At 37.9% G+C, this 23,142-nt stretch overlaps 1 protein-coding gene across 9 annotated transcripts in view; it reads right to left on the bottom strand.

Annotated features, from left to right (window-relative positions):
• MMS22L (MMS22 like, DNA repair protein) overlaps positions 1–23,142 on the bottom strand; it is a 118,814-nt gene that overhangs the window by 11,115 nt on the left and 84,557 nt on the right. For all 9 annotated transcript variants that reach the window (XM_036317409.1, XM_036317406.1, XM_036317410.1 and 6 more), the window contains 6 exons: positions 20,403–20,596; positions 15,574–15,724; positions 13,700–13,851; positions 12,723–12,865; positions 10,005–10,164; positions 2,571–2,740 (listed from right to left, as the gene is read on the bottom strand). In XM_036317409.1, the coding sequence (XP_036173302.1) occupies positions 2,571–2,740; positions 10,005–10,164; positions 12,723–12,865; positions 13,700–13,851; positions 15,574–15,724; positions 20,403–20,596 (970 nt within the window). The remainder of the gene's footprint in view (positions 1–2,570; positions 2,741–10,004; positions 10,165–12,722; positions 12,866–13,699; positions 13,852–15,573; positions 15,725–20,402; positions 20,597–23,142) is intronic.

Here is a 23,142-nt window from a genome sequence, read left to right as displayed (position 1 = left end):
AGCAGGAAAGAAATGTAGGACACAAAGGAAGCTTCCTTCTTCTCATCCTTAGAAAACTTGACCACCACACTCATCAACGGCATATATGTGTATTTACTAAGTTATAAAACATATTTTAGGGCAGTTTTTAAAATATAGGGCACTCATCATTCACAGTTATTAGAGTAAGACAAAACTTATGCTAAAAATCTTCCATATTAATAAAGGTGATACATTTTTTTTTTTAATTAACAAAAGAAGAGAAATGCAGAAGATTATGAGTTAGTATAATGACAATTTATTTTGAGGTTTTCATTTGTCAGTAACTGTACCATGTGACTTATATTCACTATTTCATTTAATTAACCACTGAGTTAGTATTACTGTAGGTCCAATTTTATAGCTGAGGAAACTGGTTTAGGAGTTAAGAGCTTGATCAAGGTCATACGGAACTCACAATGTTATACTGCATGTCTGTTGACATAATCCTTCCCTTTTTATAGAAGTTAACAAAGTACTTTCATATGGATTATAGTATTTGATCATTATAAACACAATTAAACCAATACTCCGGGAAACAATTTTTTTTCTGTCAATATTTCTAAATATTCCCTATTACTAAGTATAATCACCAACACAATAAATTATGATCTAAAAGTTCATTTATAATTTGGTATTTTGTGATTCACAATGTTTTATCCCCAGAGAAATAATTAGAAATGTTTTTGTCTACATTTTAGCTACAAATATTTTCCCGGTAAGAAATTTTAAAAGGTTATTATTTGTAATGAAAAATAGCCTAGAGCTGTTAAAACACTAGCAATTAAATAAACAATTAAAAAAAAATAATGGGCATTCCCTACCCCATTTCTACAATGTTTTGTTTAAGGAAAAGCATATTAAATCAGAAGATGAAGTACTAAATGGATACATTTTGAAAATTATGAAGGAAAGAGCTAGATACCTTTAAGAAGTTAAAGCTATAGCTCCAAGTCAATTCTGTCAAATGGATAATTCAACAAATTTTTCAATTTACAACTCTGGAAGTTTATAAGAGTTCTTATTCAAGATACACTTTTGGTTTAAGGAGCCACATGGAACAAGCATACCAGACTCTCCTGTGGTCTACAACTCTCCTCCCTGCATCTTCCCCTCTGGATTGGCAGTGGTTTATCTTGCTAGCAGACAACCTATACTCTGCTTTAAATGCTATTTTGAATACAAAATTAAAAAGTCAACTTAAAATGTCTTAGAAATAATAAAAATATGTTTAAAAAATCCATCTGTGGAAGAGACTGCTTATTACCTAATCAAAATCCATTCCGCCTCAGCTTCCTTGCTAAGGCCCAAAATTAAGAAGCACTTACCTTTATTATCAGACTCTAATGAATAACAAAGTACAGCCTAGTCCAGGGGTGGGCAAACTTTTTGACTTGAGGGCCACAATGGGCTCTTAAACTGGACCGGAGGGCCGGAACAAAAGCATGGATGGAGTGTTTGTGTGAACTAATATAAATTCAAAGTAAACATCATTACATAAAAGGGTACAGTCTTTTTTTTCAATAGTTTTATTCATTTCAAACGGGCCGTAGTTTGCCCACGGCTGGCCTAGTCCTTTCTCCTGCATGATAGATCAATATTTCCAAGTGCCTGCTGAACACCATGACCTAGATATTCCCAGCATCTAAAATTGAAGCTCTTCAGAAAGTTTTACCTTCATCCCCATAATATCCCATTTCAACAGCACCACCACCTGCATAAGCAGCCACTGTGGAATCTAGAAAGTATTCTATTTTTTCTGCTGCTCCATAATACTTAACTTAGCAAGTCTTTCTGATTGGAGCTCCTAAATGTTTCTGAAATTTACTGAGCACTATACCTACTGCCTTAGTTCAAAACCTTCAGATAATGTATTCCTTACTGCCTTCCAAATCTCCATTCTAAGCTCTGCACCAACTACCTTGGATATTGTCACCAGAATCACCTTTCTAAAATGGAAATGTATGTCACTCCCACTTCTCTAGAAACTCAAAATCCATCAATAGTCCCCCTGTAAAAGAAAAAGTCCAAACTTCTTAGCATAGATATAGAAAACCCCCATTATGTGGCTCCTCCTCTATGAGTGTCTAGCCCCCACAGAATTATTTGCTTTTCCCCAGTGAGTCCTATTTCTTATAAAAACCATGCCCTTCCCATGCTGTTCCCTCTGACAAAAATAGAACTTCAGCTCCTACCCAGTCTGCTCTTTGACAAACAGTATCCTGCACAGTATCTTCTCTCACTTCTCCCCATCCCAGTCTGGGTGACAGACAGAGGAGGCCTCTCAGAAAAATATGGAGCACATTATTATAAGTGTCTATGGTAATCAGCCTCCTCCTGAATTTTAAGCTTTTCGAGGGTGGAGATTTTGTCTTTTCCATCTTTGTTTTCAGAGCGAAACACAAAAAGAATTAAAATCATGCTAAAGGGAAGTGCCCCATGTACACACATACATTGAGATGGCAATGCAGGGTTTTAAAATGTGCCGTTAGTAAGCTACTTTAAGACAGTTTCTTTTTTTTTTAACTTTTAAGCAGCCACATTTACTATACCTGGAGATACAAAGGCAGGCTCTTTTGAATTGCAGTCAACAGAGGTGCAGGCAGCTCCTTCTCTTGCAGTAACACTGAGTGTGGCAGCAGTAAACAATCTATGATCCGGAACAGTAATTTTTGGGCTTCAGCGGTAGCAAAGATCTGTGCCCAGGATTTAACAAGAATTCCTAACAGAGAAGAGAAGTAACAGCAGCTATGGTTATCTTCTAATTAGAAAATTTTGTCATTACCCTAAAAATTGATATTTAAAGCATATGGGAGCATATTAAAGTGGGCACTAGGAAGAAACATTTAGTGTGAGTCAAAAAACCTTGTCTAGTCATGTGTTTCACCAAAAAGACAAATTTTTCTCAAGAGTTCTGGGCCAAGAAAAACACAGATTTCCTGAGCAACTGATATTTAATACAGACATACACATGCATACACATACACATAAACACGTATACACATACTACATAGAATGGGGTTTGGTTATACATTATGTGCATACATAGCTTGAATGTTGCAATTAATAAGATTTATCTTTGCTTTGGCTTCTAGGAAACTCAGGCAAACACAATCCAACTTCAAGAACACTGTGAGATCATACACTGTTTTCAGGTGCATACTTACTTGTCCCTGAGCTTCATCATGCACTCCACATTTATTTTTTTTATACCCTTATTTCTTTATATTTTTTATTAAAGGCCCAGTGCATAAAATTCATGCATTTTATGGGGGGGGGAGGGCGGCGGAGGGAGAGTGTCTGCTCAGCCTGGTGTGCGCCCTGCCTGCAGTCAGACATCTTTAGTGCTGCCACAGAGGTGGGAGAGGCTCCCGCCACCACCACTGTGCTCGCCAGCCATGAGACCGGCTTCTGGCTAAGCAGCACTCCCCCTGTGGGAGCGCACTGACCACCAGAGGGCAGCTCCTGCGTTAAGTGTCTACCCCCTGGTGGTCAGTGCGCATCATAGCAACTGGTTGTTCCGCCCTTTGGTCGATTTGCACATTAGCCTTTTATTATATACAATCTTACAATTTTTTATGCTGACTCAACCGAGTTTGTGACAAGATATATAATTAAATTGAATTTTTAAAATATGAAAAAATGATTAGTTGTAACACCTTGAAGCAATTATTTAACCTCCTTAAACTTCAGTTTTTATTAACTTTCAATTGTTTAATATAAACAAATAGTTTAAATTTTAATTCTGAAGAAGAGAAACAGAGTTCTTTACTACATGAAATATATTATGGGTTCCTTAATACTGGAAGTCTGTAAATGGCTACATTTGAAGATAGTATAGTTTAACAAATAAGTAGCCTTTGTTTAATAAAGTAATTAAAAGCAGATTTACAATTCCCATTAGAGTGTATTATTGCTATTGAGGTCTCCCTTTACTGAAAAACAAACAACAACAACCACAACAACAAATAAATTTAAAAGATCATTAAGTGCTTGTTTAAATAGAGAATGGTATATGTACTGCATAAACTTTTATATTTTATTTTATCTTAGAAAGCAAAAAAGATGATAAAATTCAAACAAAAAGTTTAAAATTGAAGCTCTGAAGGAATACAAAATAGCTTATAGCGGAGTATAATGACATTTAAAGAAAAAACCCACCCAATAATCACTTCTAAAAACAACAAACAGCAACATTAATCTTCTGTTGTAAAAGGAAATACAATAATCAATCATAAAGAAACACAATGCTCACTTAGCAATATTTTAAATAATGCTGGCTTGATCCTCATTTTTCCAGTAGATGGAAAACTCGAGAATGACAGCCATGTAAGAAGAACTAACATTCTAACGAACATTAATATACCCGTAAGAGGAACTGCCATCATCACCGACATTTCAAATGATTCATATCACTCGTAGGTGTCACCCAGGTATTAACTTATAAAGAGCAAGGACCTTCCAACCAAAACTGCATCATCGAAACTCGTATTTCATCTTCTGCAATGGATATAATGCCTTCTGAAGACCTTTTAAGTTTTATGAGTTCACAGAAGGCAGAGGTGACACATTTGCTTTTCTGCTGGGATAGACCCCTATTTATTTTTTAAGTTTCAGCAAAGAGCATTTCAGTGTATCTGGTAGTAAAAATGTAAAAAGAGAAACATTTTAAGTAAAAAAGTCTGGGGAAAGTTTAAATACACAGCATAGCTTTGTAAAAAAAACAAACAAAAAACAAATAAAACCCACAAGTCATTTTCCTAGCTACAGAAATATTACTTATTTACTGATGAAGCTGAAAATACAGGTAAGTTGTGAGGAACATACTCCCACAATTGAAAAAATGCTGCACTATAAGAGTTCTTACGTATTTACTTGTTTTCTGCTGTATGCATGTATTATGCCTTAAAAAAAAGTTAAGTGGGATCATTATAATACACTAGTATATATTTCTAACATTTAAAAGTTAGAAAGTAACTTTGCTCATTTAGGAACATTAAAAAAATGAGCTGTGTGAAAAAAAGAGATAGAGGAAGACATAAACAAATGGAAAAATATACCATGTTCATGGATTGGTAGAATCAACATTATTAAAATGTCCATACTACCCAAAGCAATCTAGAGATTCAATGCAATCCCCATTAAGATACCAAAGGATTATTTCACAGACCTAGAACAAACTCTAAAAAGTCATATGAAATAAAAGACCTCCAAATAGCTGCAGCAATCCTGAGAAAGAAGAACAAAGTTGGAGGGGTCACAATACCAGACATCAAGCTATATTACAAAGCCACTGTTCTCAAAACTGCCTGATACTGGCACAAGAACAGACATATAGATCAATGGAACAGGAACAGAACAGAGAACCCAGAAATCGACCCAGGCCATTATGCTCAATTAATATTTGACAAAGGATGCAAGAGCATACAATGGAGTCAAAACAGTCTCTTCAATAAGTGGTGTTGGGAAAATAGGACAGATACGTGCAAAAAATGAAACTAGACCACCAACTTACACCATACAGAAAAATAAACTCAAAATGAATGAAGGACTTAAACATAAGACGGGAAACCATAAAAATCTTATAAGAATCCATAGGCAGCAAAATATCAGACATATGTCGTAGCAGTATCTTTACCGATACAGCTGCTAGGGCAAAGAAAACTAAGGAGAAAAAAAAACAAAAAACAAATGGGACTACATCAAAATAAAAAGCTTCTTCACAGCAAAAGAAACCATCAACAAAACAACAAGAAAGCCCACTGCATGGGAAAACATATTTTCCAATGTTATCTCTGATAAGGGTTTAATCTCCAAAATTTACGGGGAACTCATACAACTTAACATAAGGAAGATAAACGAGCCAATCAAAAATTGGGCAAAGGACCTAAATAGACACTTTTCGAAAGAGGACATACAGAAGGCCATGAGACAGATGAAAACATGCTCAAAATCACTAATCACCCAAGAGATGCAAATCAAAACAACAATGAGGTACTATCTCACACCTGTCAGAATGGCTATCATCAACAAATCAACAAAGGACAAGTGCTGGTGAGGATGTGGAGAAAAAGGAACCCTCTTGCACTGCTGGTGGGAATGCAGACTGGTGCAGCCACTGTGGAGAACAGTATGGCATTTCCTCAAAAAATTAAAAATGTAACTATCATTTGACCCAATAATCTCACCTTTAGGAATATATCCCAAGAAAACAGAAACACCAATTGGAAACAATACATGCACCCCTATGTTCATAGCAGCACAATTTACCATAGCTAAGATGTGGAAACAGCCTAAGTGCCCTTCAGCAGATGAGTGGTTTAAGAAAACTGTGGTACATCTACACAATGGAATACTAAGCTGCTGTAAAAAAAAAAAAAAAGGAATTCTTACTATTTGCAACAGCATGGATGGAACTGGAGAGCATTATACAAAGTGAAATAAGCCAGTGAGAGAAAGATAAATATCACATGATCTCACTCATTTGTGCAATATAATGAACAACATAAACTGATGAACAAAAATAGAACCAGAGTCATAGAAGCATTGAACAGACTCTCCAACCTATGAGTGAAGGTGGGGGTGAGGGGGCTTGGGGAGTAAGAGATCAATGAAAGGACTTGTATGCATGCATATGAGCATAACCAATGGACACAGACAGGGGGTTGGGAGGTGAGGGCATGTGCTGGGGGGTGGGGGAGGCTGGGGATTGATAACGGGGGAAAAAGGAGACTTATGTAATACTTTAAATAATAAAGAATTTAAAAATAAAAATGGGCAAAGGACCTAAATAGACACTTTTCAAAAGAGGACATACAGAAGGCCAAGAGATATATGCAAACATGTTCAAAATTACTATTATCCGAGAGATGCAAATCAAAACAACAATGAGGTACCATTTCATACCTGTCAGAATGGCTATCATCAACAAATGACAAGTGCTGGCGAGGATGCAGAGAAAAAGGAACCCTTTTGCACTGCTGGTGGGAATGCAGACTGGTGCAGCCACTGTGAAAACCAGTATGGAGTTCCCTCAAAAAATTAAAAATGGAACTCCCATTTGACCCAGTAATCTCACTTCTAGGATTATATCCCAAGAAGTCAGAAACACCAATCAGAAAGGATATATGCATCCCTATGTTCATAGCAGCACACTTTACCATAGCTAAGATTTGGAAACAGCGTAAGCGCCCATCAACAGATGAGTGGATTAAAAAACTGTGGTACATCTACACAATGGAATACTACACTGCTGTAAAAAAGAAGGAACTCTTACCATTCACAACAGCATGGATAGACATGGGGGGCATTATACTAAATGAAATAAACCAGTCAGAGAAAGATAAATGTAACATGATCTCACTCACTTGTGGAATATAATTAACACCATAAACTGATGAACAAAAATCAAGCCAGAGGGAAAAAAAAATCTTAGAATATAATAGTAGTAATCCTGTTATTTGCAGATTTTTAGTATTTCCTACAATTTCTGTGATATTATACTATCTTAGTACAGTTTTGGTAATATTATTATATCTAAAATCTTTTTTCCTTGAAATATTGTTTGTTGAATATTATATTTAGAATCATTTTTCTTGAAATATTAATGTTTACTGCATGTAAATGGCTAATTATTTTGTAAAATTATTACATTCCAGAAATATTTATTTAGTATATACTATGTCATCTCCTACATTGCAAAAGCTCTTTAACTGATGCATCTCCAGTTCCCATTCCAGTGCATGATGCACACACACACACACACACACACACACACACACAGAGTAAATGTTCTTACTTGTTCAAAATACCACATGATGATGGGAATAAAAAGTTAAAAAATATGACCAATATCATGAGTAAGTTTAAAATTTAGTGGGGCCATGCTTAGTACACAAATAAGTACAATAAATGTCAAACTACGAAAATACGTCATAAGAGCAGGACAGATGAAGCACAGTGGGAAGATAGGTCTCCTGGGGGTGCAGGAAAGTTGGGACTCGTGGGCTAGGCATAGAAGGGACAGGGGAAGAATTTCAATTACAAAGACAAAAGTGGAAGAATGACCAAAGAAAGAAGGATGATCAAAAGGAAAGGCATGGACACAGAAAAGTAAAAAAATATAAAGTATCCAATATAATAAAACCCTAATATGCAAATCGACCAAATGGCGGAACAACCAGCAGAACCAGTCGCTATGATGCGCACTGACCACCAAGGGGCAGATGCTCAACGCAGGAGCTGCCTCCCTGGTGGTCAGTGTACTCCCACGGGGGGAGCGCCACTCAGCCGGAATCCGGGCTCACGGCCAGCGAGCGCAATGGCGGGGGCGGGAGCCTCTCCTGCCTCTGCTGCAGATGGGTTGGGCCTAAGCTGGCAGGTGGACATCCCCAGAGGGGTCCCGGACTGTGAGAGGGCGCAGGCTGGGCTGAGGTGAACCCCTCCCCTTCCCCAGTGCACAGATTTCGTGCACTGGGCCTTTAGAGGGGGAAAAAAAAGATATAAAGAGGAAAGTTGAAAATATTACTTATTTATCAATTCTCCGCTCAAAAAAAAAAAAAAATCACTGAGTTACAATGAAGACCCTGGATGCCTTAATCTGAAGCTTGATTTCATCAAAAGTTTGAACCTTGCAAGTGAATAGCAGTAGTATTCCCAGTTAGGAACTGGCAAGGTAAAGCACAAAATTTCAATGATTCACTCCCTTTCTCTCAAGAAGATATTATATCCCAGTTCTGCATACTTAGAACAGGTTTAAACTTTCTAATAAGTTAAATGGGCAATATTGTAGCAGTATACTCTATTCCCAGCCTATGAGATCTAGACAAAAGGAAAGAATACAAATCAATCTGCCAATAAATTAAAAACAATCTTGTAACAAAACAAACAAGGCCATCATTTCTTCATCAGGAGACTTTTTCTGTGGGTTTACATATCACCAATCCAAAAATGATTTTGCAGTTCTTGGTTAAATCTATTATATATCTCATAAAAATAAAGATATACCTGGAAATAATATTAGCTTGGCAGACTAATAAAGTATAAGCCTAAATGCTGAAATACTTATTAATCTACATTCTACTATGTTAAGTTTATGATAAATTCTCACTTATATTTTTCTCTAAAATTAAGATGCCCGAATTGCTACTATAGTTTTCACTACATTCTAAAACATCCATATTTACACATTTCAAATTTTCTTTTACATTTTACAACAAATATAAAAGGTTTCACACAGCCCAAATCAGTTTTATTCATATGTTTACAAGATCAAAGGGAACAGATATAAAGGTTTTGGCCATAGAAGAAACAAAAAAAATGAAACACCTTCAATTCTGTATAAAAACTTCTGAAGAAATCCTTCTCATTTCTCTTTATCCAGTTCCTATTTTTGGTTAGCAACATGATTTTAGAGAACAAAGGTATTCAAATTAGTGACTTCTTAAAGAAGGATGCACTTTGTTATTACAGAACAGGCACAGAAAAAGATTTCTTTTTGAAAGAAGAAAACATAATGTTGGGAGAAACAAGGTTTGAGGCATAAATATCTTCAGTGCTGTAATAAATTCTTTCCTGACCTCCTTCATAGAGAGCAAACCATAAAAATAAAAGGAAGTAATGGTTTTCTGATATTTCAAATTCTAACAAAGCATAGGTAAGTACTAAAAAGAATGTCCATTTTATTTATCCAGGTATTCACAATGTAAGTGATTCATAACAAACTACTGATAGGAAATTGGTGTTGGCATATTTTCTGTATTGATCATAATTAATTTTAATATTAACACAAGCATAACAAAAAAAGTTCTGAAGGAAGGTGGGGCAAGACGGAGATATGCTTGAAAGCCAACATGAATTATTTTGTCTTTCAGATTATTCTTATGATTGTAAGGAGAACGGTGATTTAGCTACTATATTAGTATATTCCTATCCATCATGAAAAAGACTCAACCTCACAAAGTTTTAATAATGTCAGAAATACATACCCATCATCCTATATGTCAGTTGCAGCCCTGCACTGGATATTTTTTTCCCCAAATAAGGTTTTATATATTTTAATATTTCACCAAGGTATTCTAAGGACTTTTTGACCATGGCAGATTTATCAGAAGGTTTCTGCAGATTCCTGTAAGTTATACCAACAGCCTATAAATAAGGGAAAACATGATTTAGCTTTCCAAGTTTTATAAAGTATAGACTTTTAAAAATAAAGGTTAATTTCTCTCTCTAGACACATACCTTATATTTAAGCCTTCATCCTTAACTTTTCAAGAAATGTTCACAGTAATTAAAATGCAACTAAAAAGAATTGTCTTTTAATAATTAAAATAAAGGCTAAAGTGAGAACAAAAAAAACAATTTACCAATAATTATTCATTCAAGATCTGACTCAGCAAAATATTAGTAAAAAGAAGTGAAAGAAGCTTATAACCAACATCACAGAAAGACTTCCAAATATCCTAGCATAACACTGGAAATTCAAAATCCCAAAATTCATACAAAGAAGACCTTTGGTAACAAAGGTTACCAAATGTTTGCAAGTAAGACCTCTATAAAGTTCAGCTTTGAGATTATGAATTGATTCCCCCCTCCCCCCAAAAATTTTCCTTATGAGCCATTAGATGCCAGCTTAGCTTCCTCAGAGGAAAAAAGGATGAGGCACAAAGAGTAGAGATGGAAAATAGGAGATGGAAGAGAGAAATGTAAGATGAGACAGTGAGATAGTAAGGAGAACAGTGAAGTGGGAAGAAGAGGAAATCAATAAAAGAATAAACTGAGGAAGGGTGAAAATAAGCACAAAAAGAATAGAAGACAAAAGAGACTAGCTAGAGATGGGTTAGAAGGTTTGAGTACTAAAGTTTTCAAACTATTATCGGGAACTTATGGTGGATTTCAATGACCTGAACTGGACACAATGGTACCAATGTATACAGTTAGGTGATTTTTCTACTGCAGCTCTCAGCAGATAAGACAGAGAGAAAGTAAGCGGTTGCACCAAACCAAGGTTGAGGGTTTGCAGGTGTGACCAAAAGACAAAGGGTAGATGACTTTGAGTGTGTTGGTAAGGGTAGTTGAATTGAGACCCTTAGGGATATAGTTCAGATAGATAGGTAATCAAGTGAGACCTTGAGAGGATGTTGCACTTGGAGAAAAGAGAGTGGAAAGTCATGATGATGTCACTCAGAGAGCAGGAGAGACAGGTGGTTAAAGTCAAAGAGCTTTCAGATGCTCCCTGAATCCACTCTATTGTTATTAATTTTCCAGAAAAGTCATTTAATCAAATTAGACCTACTTAAAAATGTATAAAGCATTCACACTGTTCATGGCATAAAATCCAAACTTTTTACACTAAGATGCTCTGAATTCTTAATCCACTGATTGATCTATCAACTATTTAGCACTTAGCATATACTGTACTGTCATATATTATTATTTTAACCTTTGTGTATATTCTATATTTTCAGGCAAGTCCTTTAAGATCAAGGACATAGTATGTACTATCTAGCATTTAGCACACAGCTATTATTTACTGGTTGCCAAGAGAATAACTAACTAATGTGGACTGGATTGAATTAAAAGAGCTTTTCAAAATGGTCAGTGGAATGCATGACTTCTACCTCCCTTTCTGGTCCAGGACGATTCCAGGCATAAATCTATAATTAATTACAGGTTGAGATCCAATCAACCACCAAATAAAAGACTGAACAAAATGTGTATTTTATTTTATTTTAAATATATTTTTATTGATTTCAGAGAAAAAGGAAGAGGGAGAGATAGAAACTTCTGCATGCCCTTTACTGGGGATCAAGCATGCATGTGTCTGGACCAGGAATCGAACAGTGACCTCAACCATTGAGCCACACCAACTAGGCAAAATGTGTATTTTATATCTGCAGGTACTATTATTAGGTATTTTTAGAATTTATCTGACATTGCTAATTGTCATAAAACTGTACTTGAACTTAATGAAAACCAATGGAAGATTTCACATTTGTAAAAAAAGCTTATGGGTTTTAATTATTTGCATTGCAGTCAAAACCAATCTCTTTGTGGGAAAATAAATCAACTTTTACTATGAATAGCTTAGAGAAACACAAATCCAAACACATTAATAACCTCAACTAGGCAATAAAGGAAAAACTATCACATGTATTCCTATAAAATGAATAACTGAAAATAAAATGTTGATTGGAAGTTTTTTTTTATGGAGACAGAACAAATGGATTGAATTTTAAAGCCCCAATCACACTATCATATAAAGTAGGTGCTGCTTATGCTGAAGAAATTAGATTTTTTACTGTAAAATTTACACTGTTTATTACAGGATAGTAAACAGTTCGAAGTATTATGAACCACATACAAGAAAATTTAGTTCCCAAGCACCTAAAGAATATTGTTATCCAACAATTTCAACAATAAGATATTCCTACAATTTAGGTTAGCTTTAATGTAAGGTGAAAGGCTTACTAGTATATGTAGCATTCTGTCCTCCTGTATTTCATTAAATGTAATTCTTCTGCCTTTAAGAGTGAATTGTACTCTACCTTAGATCCATATTTTTAATCCTCCAGAATTTCATAATATTGGGCACCCAATAATATAATTCAATTTAGAAGATTTCCTTTTATAGAAAAGCACTATGAACACTTCAAGGTTTTTGGAAATATGATTGTATCTTAATTATACTATTAAGTGAGAAATACCTCAAGGAATTGAATTAGTGCTCTTTTAGGGTCTTCTGGGGTGGGTACATATTCAACTTGAGCCTCTGAGAAAATATTCTTTACTTCTGAGAGTTTAAACAGCAACCTTGTCAGTTCAGACAACTGTTCCATGTACTCTTTTTCTGTTAAAAGAAAGTAATGATATTTATGTAATGTTTATTATATAAATTTATATTTTATATGTATATGAATAAGAGAGCAGGAAATGTAGTGTTCTTAATTTATGAGATGCTTTCCTTTAAAATTCAAATTTCCACATAATTAAAAACTTTGAATTAATTTTTTGTCACTAAGGAAAGGTTTCATTTAAAAATAAACATGTACTTGTTTGAACAACACACCCTAAAGAAGTTATTCATGTTAAGCCAACTGATGTAATAACATATCAAAGTAAGTCTGGAGCATTTTTCAGTCCAGCCTTTGTGCAATTCATAAATGGCCATAAATAACAGCGTTAGGAAAACGCATGCCCTACAGGCAACCAGAACTGTATGAAAATATTTTTTTTAAAAAGGCACAAATATCACTTGATGATTATATATACAGCAAAAGCAAAGCAAAATATCTAATAAAACAGGAGAGAATTATCCATAATTGGATATTTTTCATTTTAGGATTTTCACAGTGTATATATAGTTATTTACTTCATATTTCCACCTTATTTTGTGATCAGTTTCTTCAAGGTATAGTAAAAGATGGTTGTCACCTGAGAGCAAGTTTTTTTTTTGGCTTCCAAGGAAACAAGCTCTTTTATCTTTACAGGAGAGAAATTATTATATATAGTAACAGGAAAATATCAGGAAAAAGAAATGGGCTGCAAAAGGAAATAAATTTTTGTTTATATTCATAGCTAATTACAAATATATTTTTTTAATCTTTTCTCTTAATTTATGGCCAAAACAGAAAAATTAAAATATATTTAGCTATCTAGAAAGCACAACACCTGCAATACTTACCAACTGCCTGTTCCAGATTTATATCAATTATTAAATCATCAGGTAAACTGAGGCTTTTTATATACATTTGCAAAATGCAACGGATCCATGATCTTATAGTTAAGGCTTGAAAAGATACACAGCCTGAATAAGAAAGTGCTTCACATAACATGCTGAAAGATAAATTGATAGATATTAAAAACAAAAATAAAACCTGGCATCATTATGTTTCCTTGAGTATAAGAGATTAAGGAATCCTATGTAATAATAGACAAACATGGTAATTAACCATACCTCCGCTATGCTTCCCATTGGCTAATCAGCAGGATATGCAAATTAACTGCCAACAAGATGGCGGCTGGCAGCCACGCAGCTGAAGCGAACATGAGGCTTGCTCGCTCCAGTGATGGAGGAAGCCAAGGTTCCCCGCCTGCCGCAGCCCAGCTCTGAGCTCCGGATGCAACAATGTTGCAATTATAGAAGCTAAACAAACCCAGAAACCTGCTTTCAGCCGTCAGCAGGCTCAGAGCTTAGAGCGCCAGTAATGGCAACAGAGTTTCAATTATAGAAGCTAAACAAACCCAGATACCTGCTTTCAGCCAGCCACGGCCTCAGAGCTGGAGCCGGCTCTCAGCTCCAGTGACAGCTATAGAAGGTAAATAAATCCCAGAATAAAAAAAAAGGAAAAAAAAAAGAGGCTGGGAGCTTTAGTCGCCCGCCAGCCTGAAAACGGCCCTCAGCCCCTTACCCTGACTGGCCAGGCACCCCAGTGGGGACCCCCACCCTAAAGGGGGTGTGGCCAGCCTGAAAACAGCCATCAGCCCCTTATCCAGGCTGGCCAGGCACCCCAGTGGGGACCCCCCACCCTGATCCGGATTACCCTTCAGGGCAAACCAGCCGGCCCCCACCTGTGCACCAGGCTTCTATCCTATATAGTAAAAGGGCAATATGCAAACTGACCCTAACAGCAGAAAGACTGGGAATGACTGGTTACTATGACACACACTGACCACCAAGGGGCAGATGCTCAATGCAGGACTGCACTCTGGTGGTCAGTGAGTTCTCATGGGGGGGAGCTCTGCTCAGCCACAAGCCAGGCTGATGGCTGCCAGTACAGCAGTGGTGGTGGGAGCCTCTCCTGCCTCCTCAGCAGCGCTAAGGATATCTGACTGCAGTTTAGGTCTGCTCCCCGCTGGCAAGTGGACATCCCCCTAGGGCTGCCGGGCTGCCAAAGGGATGTTTGATTGCCATCTTAGGCCCAATCCCCCGGGGAGCATGCCTAAGCCAGCAAGTGGTCACCCCCGAGGGGTCCCAGACTGCGAAAGGGCACAGGCCAGGCTGAGGGACCCCCTACCCCCGAGTGCACAAATTTTTGTACATCGGGCCTCTAGTAATAATAAAAAAATTAGAACATTCCCCATCTGTTGGCCTCATAGACAAATGCAACTAATGCAGACATGCACTGCTGAAAAAGAAGACTACAGATACACACAATAAGACATTGTAGATAAGTACAGGGTTGGGCAAAAGGTTTACAGTGTCCGTACGGAAAATAATACAATACTATATAATAAAAGCCTAATATGCTAAGTGTCCGGTCATCTAGTCGTCCGTCAACCAGTCAAACTGTAATATGTTAATGATATGCTAAGGCCGCTCAACCGCTCGCTATGACGTGCACTGACCATCAGAGGGTAGACCCTCTGACCGATAGGTTAGCTTTTCTACTGCTACTACTACTGGCAAAATGCTGATAAATCTAAAAGCAAGAAACTGGCAAAATGTGAGTATGTATAGTAAAGATTAGGTTTTATTTATTAAATTTTTTACTTTCCTGATGTACTGATCTAGCATGGGTATACATTAATGTGAATACCTGAAATAAAATTACTCACCTGTTTTGGAGGAAATGACTTAAATATTTTGCTGCAACTTGAGGGCAGATGATATCGTCCCAACCAAAAAGTTGTATCATTGCTTTAACTGGTTGAGGCTGAAGATCTGATGGAGCTGTGCTGGGCATGTCCATTGCTAGCAAAGTGAAATCTAGATATAAAGTAAGAGAAATTTGTGGTGAAAATTTGTAAAAAACCTTTTGCCCTCCCAAAATTGTATCAATAGTGATAAAAAAAATTAGCCCCACATAATGTCATATTTAGAAACATAGAACAAAAAGCTAAAACTGAACTAAATTCTGAAATGTTTTCAAAGACATTTCTGTTGTAATCATCTAGATCTCTAAGAAAGCACCCAGATAATTTATCTCAGCATTACTGTTATGAATCTATAATGGCTCCCTCAATTTGCAAATTATAACCTGGGTATTTCTAATGTGCTTTCCTCATTCAAAAACCCATTTTGAAAACCATTTCTGGCATCTGCTCTTCTCCAATCAGGCTAATTTACTTGCCACCTGCCACAGATGAATAGTTCACTCTTAGACATTGCACATTCTCTTCTGTTAAAACTTGACCTACAAGGAATCTATGACACTATGCTTCCTTCAGAACCCACTAAACCTAGGAACTAGAATTCCTTAATTAACCATGTTAAACAAATATACTTTATTTTGTGATTTCTAGGGAATCCGCAAACTTAATTTGTACTATATTAATTTATGTTTGTAAATAAATTCCTTACTAAGCACTAGCTCCATGCAGCTTTCTCAAACGATGGCTATTTATTCTCCCAAACCTCTCATACAACTTGCCCTACAGATAGGGTGAGTTTACTGCTGCTTCTAAAATATTTTCCCTTCCTCCTTCCAAAAACCTCTAGCCTTGGTTCTCATGTCATCAGACTATTCCATCCACTAATTCTCCTTGTTACATTTATCTACTGCTTCCTAGTTCATCTACCCTTATTCCTTAAAGGCTGCAGTTCACTATCATACTAATAGCACTCGTCATAATCCTTGATGAGGTTCTGCCAGTATCCTGGCCTTTCAGTTTCTTGAAATCGTCTCCCTCAATGAATCTATCTCTCACAGTGATACCAAGAGACCTTGGCATTAACAATAAATACAATCTCTCCACAATTTCAACTCTTGAGGAACCCACTTTCTGGTACCAAACTAGCTTTTCAACTCTCCTCCTGTAGGTTCACAACTCCCACCAAGTCTTTGATTCCACCAGGACCTACAATTCATTGATCCTACAACCTTTATCCTGTCCCTCACTGCCTTGTTGCCTTCCTTCCTTTTTTAGGCAGCTTGATTGCATGGCCATTATTGTACTCATTTGTGTATACCATCAACCCTCTTAATTTGTTGTGCTTGCCTGGAAAAGACACCACTTGCTTAATTTCAACTCTTGATTTTCTCCCTACATGTATCCACACCAGTAAAAATGGCTGGTGAGCAACCACGCTGACTGATGTCACTTTAAATTTGTAACTGCAAACTTTACGTGGGCCCTTAGAACTGGCCGTCATTCCTACAGTTCTCTAGCCCATTTCAGTTTGTTTGTTTTTTTCTCCTAGAGTACTACAAACCCTCTCTCTTCCCCATCCTCACTTCCAGCTAATACTGTTAATTACTACTTCATAGAAAAATGAGAAACATCAGAGGAAAACTAACACAAGCTCCCACCACATCTACCCAGCCGCCTCCAGGGGGCCCATTTACTCTGCCTTCTCTTCTGTTATTACAGATAATCTGAGGCCAAGTCCTCTACAGGATCCCATTTCTACTGGGTACTGAAAAACAAGTGACATTCTGGCACCATCAATTCTCCCCACTCCTGCATTATGCTGAAATATCTCCCAGGTTATTAAAAAACCTCTTTGACTCCATGTCTCTCTCTAGCTAACATTCCCATTCTGCTACTTCCCGTAAACAGTGATACTCAAAAAGATTTATCTATATATGCAGTCTGCAATTCCTATTTTCACATTTTCTCTCGAATCATCTTCAATCAGGCCTTTGCCTCTACCACCACACCAAAAAGTACTCTTCTCTTCAAGGTGACCAGTGACCTCCCTCTTGCTAAATCCAAGGATGGGTTCCCTAGCCTCATCTGACTTGACCCATTAATAGCATCTGAGCTACTGATCACTTCCTCTTCCTTGAAATGCTGTCATTTGATTTCCAGGGCATCACACCTTCTTGGTTTTCTCTTATTTCATTGGCATCCCTTTTGTAGTCTCCTTTCTTGGTTACTATGTACCTTACAAATCTGAAGTTTGTCCTCAAACTTCTCTTTCACCAATACTTAACTCTACAAGTGATCTTATCTAGTTCATAGCTTTATAGACTATTTATTTTTCAGTAGTTTCCAAATTTAAATTTCCAGCTTGGACCGCTTCCTTGAACCCTAGGTTCATCCACATGCCTACTTTACATCCCTACTGGAATTTTAATGGATATTAAAAATATGTCCATGTCCAATATCAAAATCCTAGTCTGCCCTCGTAAAATCTGCTCCTGCCACAATCTTCCTCATCTCAGCACACACAGGGAATTCTCTCTTTATCTATCTTGCTTACCATATCATACCCACTTCAAAAATTCTGTCAGCTCTATCTTTGGATTGGAAATCTGGCCACTGCTTACAACCTCTAAGCTACCACTTCAGCCCAAACTGCTCATTTTTGTGCTGTTGCAATAGTCCCCTAAATGACCTCTCTGCTTCTGTCCTTGCCTTCCTATAGTCTGTTGTCAGTATAGCAGCCAGAGGGATATCATTCATTTGTTCCAAACTTTCCAACAGTTTCCAATCTCAGAGCAAAGCAAAAGGCTTTACAACTGCATACAAGGTAGAATACAAACTAGTTTGAGCCACAGAAACTGGGGCAAGCTCTCATTACCTCTTGATCATATCTCTGACTACTCTCTCCCTTTCTGAACCATACAAGCTTTTATGGTTTCCCTGTAGTTCCTCAATCACACCAGAAATACTCTTGCCTCTGGACTTCTGCATAGCATGGACCTCTTTCCTCCGTTAGGTTTGCTCAGGCCTCCCTGACTACTCTATTTAAAAGTACAGCCCTGGCCGATTTGGCTCAGTGGATAGAGTGTCAGCCTGAGAACTGAAGGGTCCTGGGTTTGATTCTGGTTAGGGGTACGTGCCTGGGTTGTGGGCTCGATACCCTGCAGAGGCATGAAGGAGGCAGCCAATCAATGATTCTTTCTCATCATTGATGTTTCTATCTCTCTCTCCCTCTCTGAAATCAATAAAAATGTATTTAAAAAATAAAAAGTAGAACCTGCCCCTGGCCTACCCTATCCCTAGCCTATTCTGTATTTTTACTTTTCTCCACAGCACTTATTATCATATTACATTACTTATTTATTTATTATTCTGTCCCTCCACTAGACTATAAGCTCCATGACAGTCCTTTTCCTACTGGTATTTTCCCAATGGCAATAAAGTGCATATTCATCAACAGTTGGTTTGGTTTATTTTAAATGCAGGAAAATTTTCTCTCCTAACCTATCTTTATTTCAAAACAAACCCCAAACCCACATGTATTTTGATTTACATTTACATGTAAATCAAACCCACTTACTTTTAGCACCTAGACAGCATTAACTAAACATGTGTGCTATCATTTTTGTTCACTGGGATGAAGAATGGAAGATAAGTAACATCAGTTACTAATGACTGCTTTGATTATACTGACTGAATATCAATATCTGTTTTCATAGACATCACAGTAGCTGGAAAACCGTTGCCCTGTCAGAAATTTTCAATCTATCATTGTTTATGTTTTAATTATGGAAGTGCTACCAGAATTCAAGATCTTTTAAATTCTGTACAAGGGTACAATAAAATAAACCTTAGGTTTTTTTAAAGCTTTAGAATAAAATATATTAAATACCTTCACATAAGTTGCATTTAAAGACATACAGTCACCATATTGATCTCTGTCTATTCCAGTCCTTGTTAACATATTTTGGGCAAAATATCCCTTGAACCCTCTTCTTAGAAAACTGCATATATGCACATATATTCAATTTCATGCCTACAATGTCATAGGATTCAGAGTCCCTTAGAGCAGTGGTTCTCAACCTTCCTAATGCTGTGACCCTTTAATACAGTTTCTCATGTTGTGGTGACCCCCAATGTCATTGTTACAAATTGAACATAATTAAAGAATAGTGATTAATCACAAAAACAATTTATGTAATTATATGTGTGTTCTGGTGGTCTTAGGCGACCCCTGTGAAAGGGTCGTTCGACCCCCAAAGGGGTCGCGACCCACAGGTTGAAAACCGCTGCTTTAGAGCCTAAAATGTCGTTAGGTTAATAATCAAATCAAGTAAAAATTACAACATAAAATAGAATCAGAACAATAACATTCTATATATTCGACATCACTCTGATTTCACCTGGCTGGTAACGAAATGGAACTCCTGCTACATTCTTTTGCTCTTTACACAACACGTGTCGATACTGAGATATTGACACATATAATTTGAAAATAAATAACTTGGACTAGAATAAATCAAATGCTATTTACTTTCCAAATATTGCATGCATAAGAAAAGTTTATCTACATTCAATAATATTAAGACTGAACATTATCTTATGTTTAGCAAATAACCACTTAATTTTTACCTTTATTAATAGGAAAATAATAAACAAGCCAGATGTAATTCTTTTCATCTGGTTGTCAAAATATTTATTACACTGTTATAAAATAAGTTTGTTACCAAACAACAGAAGGAAAAACTGAGAGAATCTGAAAAATGAGAAACTAATTAGCAAATTACAAAGCTGACCTGCAGCAGCATCTGCAAGTTGTGAGGAAGGCACTGCTTGTGACATTCTCTGACCCTTCAAAAATGAAAAGAAATGTCTCCACAGTGCACTGGCAACTGCAGCAAGGTGGCGCTCTCTAGCCAACAATGAAGACTGCACAACTAGGCCCACATTTTCCTTTCGAAGTTCCTGACACAATTGTTGATGCATATTCCTAAAAAGAAACAAAAATATAGCTAACATCCAACAAATGCTTACAAAAATCTTTAAATACATTTTGGACTTTTAACATTTATCCCATATGAAAACTGAAGGACCATTTTATATAATTAAAACCTTTATGCTAAGACATTATGCAATTCTGGTTATTTGATGGATGAATGATGGCATATTAAACACCATAAAGTTAATGTTAATTACTAATGTCAACCATTAATTATATGCTTTTTAATGTGTCAGATCTAAATGAGAAACAGGCAGTATCTGAATGAAGGTCTGCATTTTGCAACTCACTGTGACAAGTGATTTTACTTACAATCTAGACATGAAAACAATTTTTTAAACCATCTTCTCCTAAAAGCTTTAGGACACTGATGTACCAAGAGGAAAGTAAGTATATCTGGCTTATGTGTGGCATTCTAAGTTAAAATATTTTCCTTGTTTAGAAAAGACATAGGGCCTTGTACTATTATACAAAATTGTGAAGGACACAATCTTAGCACCGTGGTCCAAAAAGATCCAGTCATTTTCACACAACACACAGTAATAAACAACAGAAAGTTATTCTCCATAACATAGCAAACCATGAATTCAGTACTGTCTCAAATTTTGATTCACGATTTGCTCACTTTTATTTCAATTGAAAATTTAGACAAATATAAGAAGGGAATATATTAAGATATTTTATAGTGATCTGGAGTACAAGTCATTTATGCAATATGCCCAGCAATTAATAATGATTATTTAAAACTAAATGCACAACTATGATATTATTCCCGTTTCTGTTTATATTACTGCTATATCAATTGAGAGTATACACAAATGCATGGATACCATCCTTAGATGTTCTTTCTTCAATTAAAGAAAAATCAGTGAAAATAACTGATGGAACTAAGGAAGAAGACTTTGAAAGTAGTAGCATTTCACTTAAAAATAATTAGTACTTGAACAAAGAGATATGACATTAATTCCAATATTCCAGATGATTTAAATCAATTTACCCAGGGGAAGTGGACATATGAAATACTACAGAAAATACAGAATTAACTAGTACATGTACCTAAAGCAATTCACAAAAAGATCAAACTGCTGCAAGACCAAATCTTAGTCCTTTTCATGTAACTACACATAAGCAAATCCTATCTAATAAAAGAGAAACATGGTAATTAGTGTACGACCGCTACCCTTCCCATTGGCTAATCAGGGCAATATGCAAATTAACTGCCAGCCAAGATGGTGGCTGGCAGCCAGGCAGCTTGAAACTAACATGAGGCTTGCTTGCTTCAGTGACGGAGGACTCCAACATTCCCTGCCTGCCGCTGCAGGCCTCTGAGCTGCAACTCTAAGCAACTATGTAACAAATATAGAAGCTAAACAAAACCCCAGAAACCTGCTTCAGTCCACCGGGCTTCAGCCAGAAGGACTGCAACATTGTAAGCAAAGGCCAGAAACCTACTTTCAGCAGCGGAGGCCTAAGAGCTGGAGCCAAGCCTCAAAGCTAAAGCTGGCCCAGAATAAAAAAAAGAAAAAAAAAAAGGAGCGGTTGGGAGCTTCAGTCACCCCCAGCCTGAAAACAGCCCTCAGCCCCTCACCCAGAATGGCCAGGCACCCCAGTGGGGACCCCCACCCTGAAGGGTGTGTGACCAGCTGCAAACAGCCATCATCCCCTCACCCAGGCTGGCCAGGCACCCCAGTGGGGACCCCAACCCTGATCCAGGACACCCTTCAGGGCAAACCACCCGGCACCCACCCATGCACCAGGCCTCTACCCTATATAGTAAAAAGGTAATATGCCTCCCAGCACCGGGATCAGCGGAGCCGCGAGGCCTCCCGGCACCGGGATCAGCGTGACAGGGGGCAGCACCCAAACCCCCTGATCACCCTTCGGCTCTGTGTGTGACAGGGGGCGGGGCCACAGCCTCCCTATCCACCTTGCTCTGTTCGTGACAGGGGAAGGCGCCCCAACCTCCTGATCAGCCCTGCTCTGTGCCTGATAGGGGGGAGCTCCCGAACCTCCTGATCGCCCTGCGGCTCTGTGTGTGACAGGGTGCGGCACCCCAACCCCCTGATCGGCCCTGCTCTGTGTGTGACAGGGTGCGGCGCCCCAACCCCCGCCCTACCCCCCCACGGGCCCTGCTCTGTGTGTGACAGGGGGCAGCGCCCCAATCCCCTGATTGGCCCTGCTCTGTGCGTGACAGGGTACAGAGCCCCAACCCCCCTGATGGGCCCTGCTCTGTGCGTGACAGGGGGTGGTGCCGCAACCTCCCCATCGACCCTGCCTTGAGTGTGACAGGGGACGGTGCCCCAACCCCCCAATCGGCCCTACCCTGAGCGTGACTGAGGGTGGCATCACAGCCTCCCGATCGCCCTGCTCTGTGCATGACAGGGGGCGGCGCCCCAACTCCCCAATCGGCCCTGCTCTGAGCCCGACCAGGGGCTGCACCTAGGGATTGGGCCTGCCCTCTGCCACCCGGGAGCAGGCCTAAGCCAGCAGGTCGTTATCTCCCGAGGGGTCCCAGACTGCCAGAGGGCACAGGCCGG

The sequence above is a fragment of the Myotis myotis genome, unplaced genomic scaffold (genome assembly GCF_014108235.1).
Source record: "Myotis myotis isolate mMyoMyo1 unplaced genomic scaffold, mMyoMyo1.p scaffold_m19_p_7, whole genome shotgun sequence".
Lineage (NCBI taxonomy): Eukaryota > Metazoa > Chordata > Mammalia > Chiroptera > Vespertilionidae > Myotis > Myotis myotis.
Note: the sequence above shows the minus strand (reverse complement) of the source record. Positions and strands in the feature narration are given on the sequence as shown.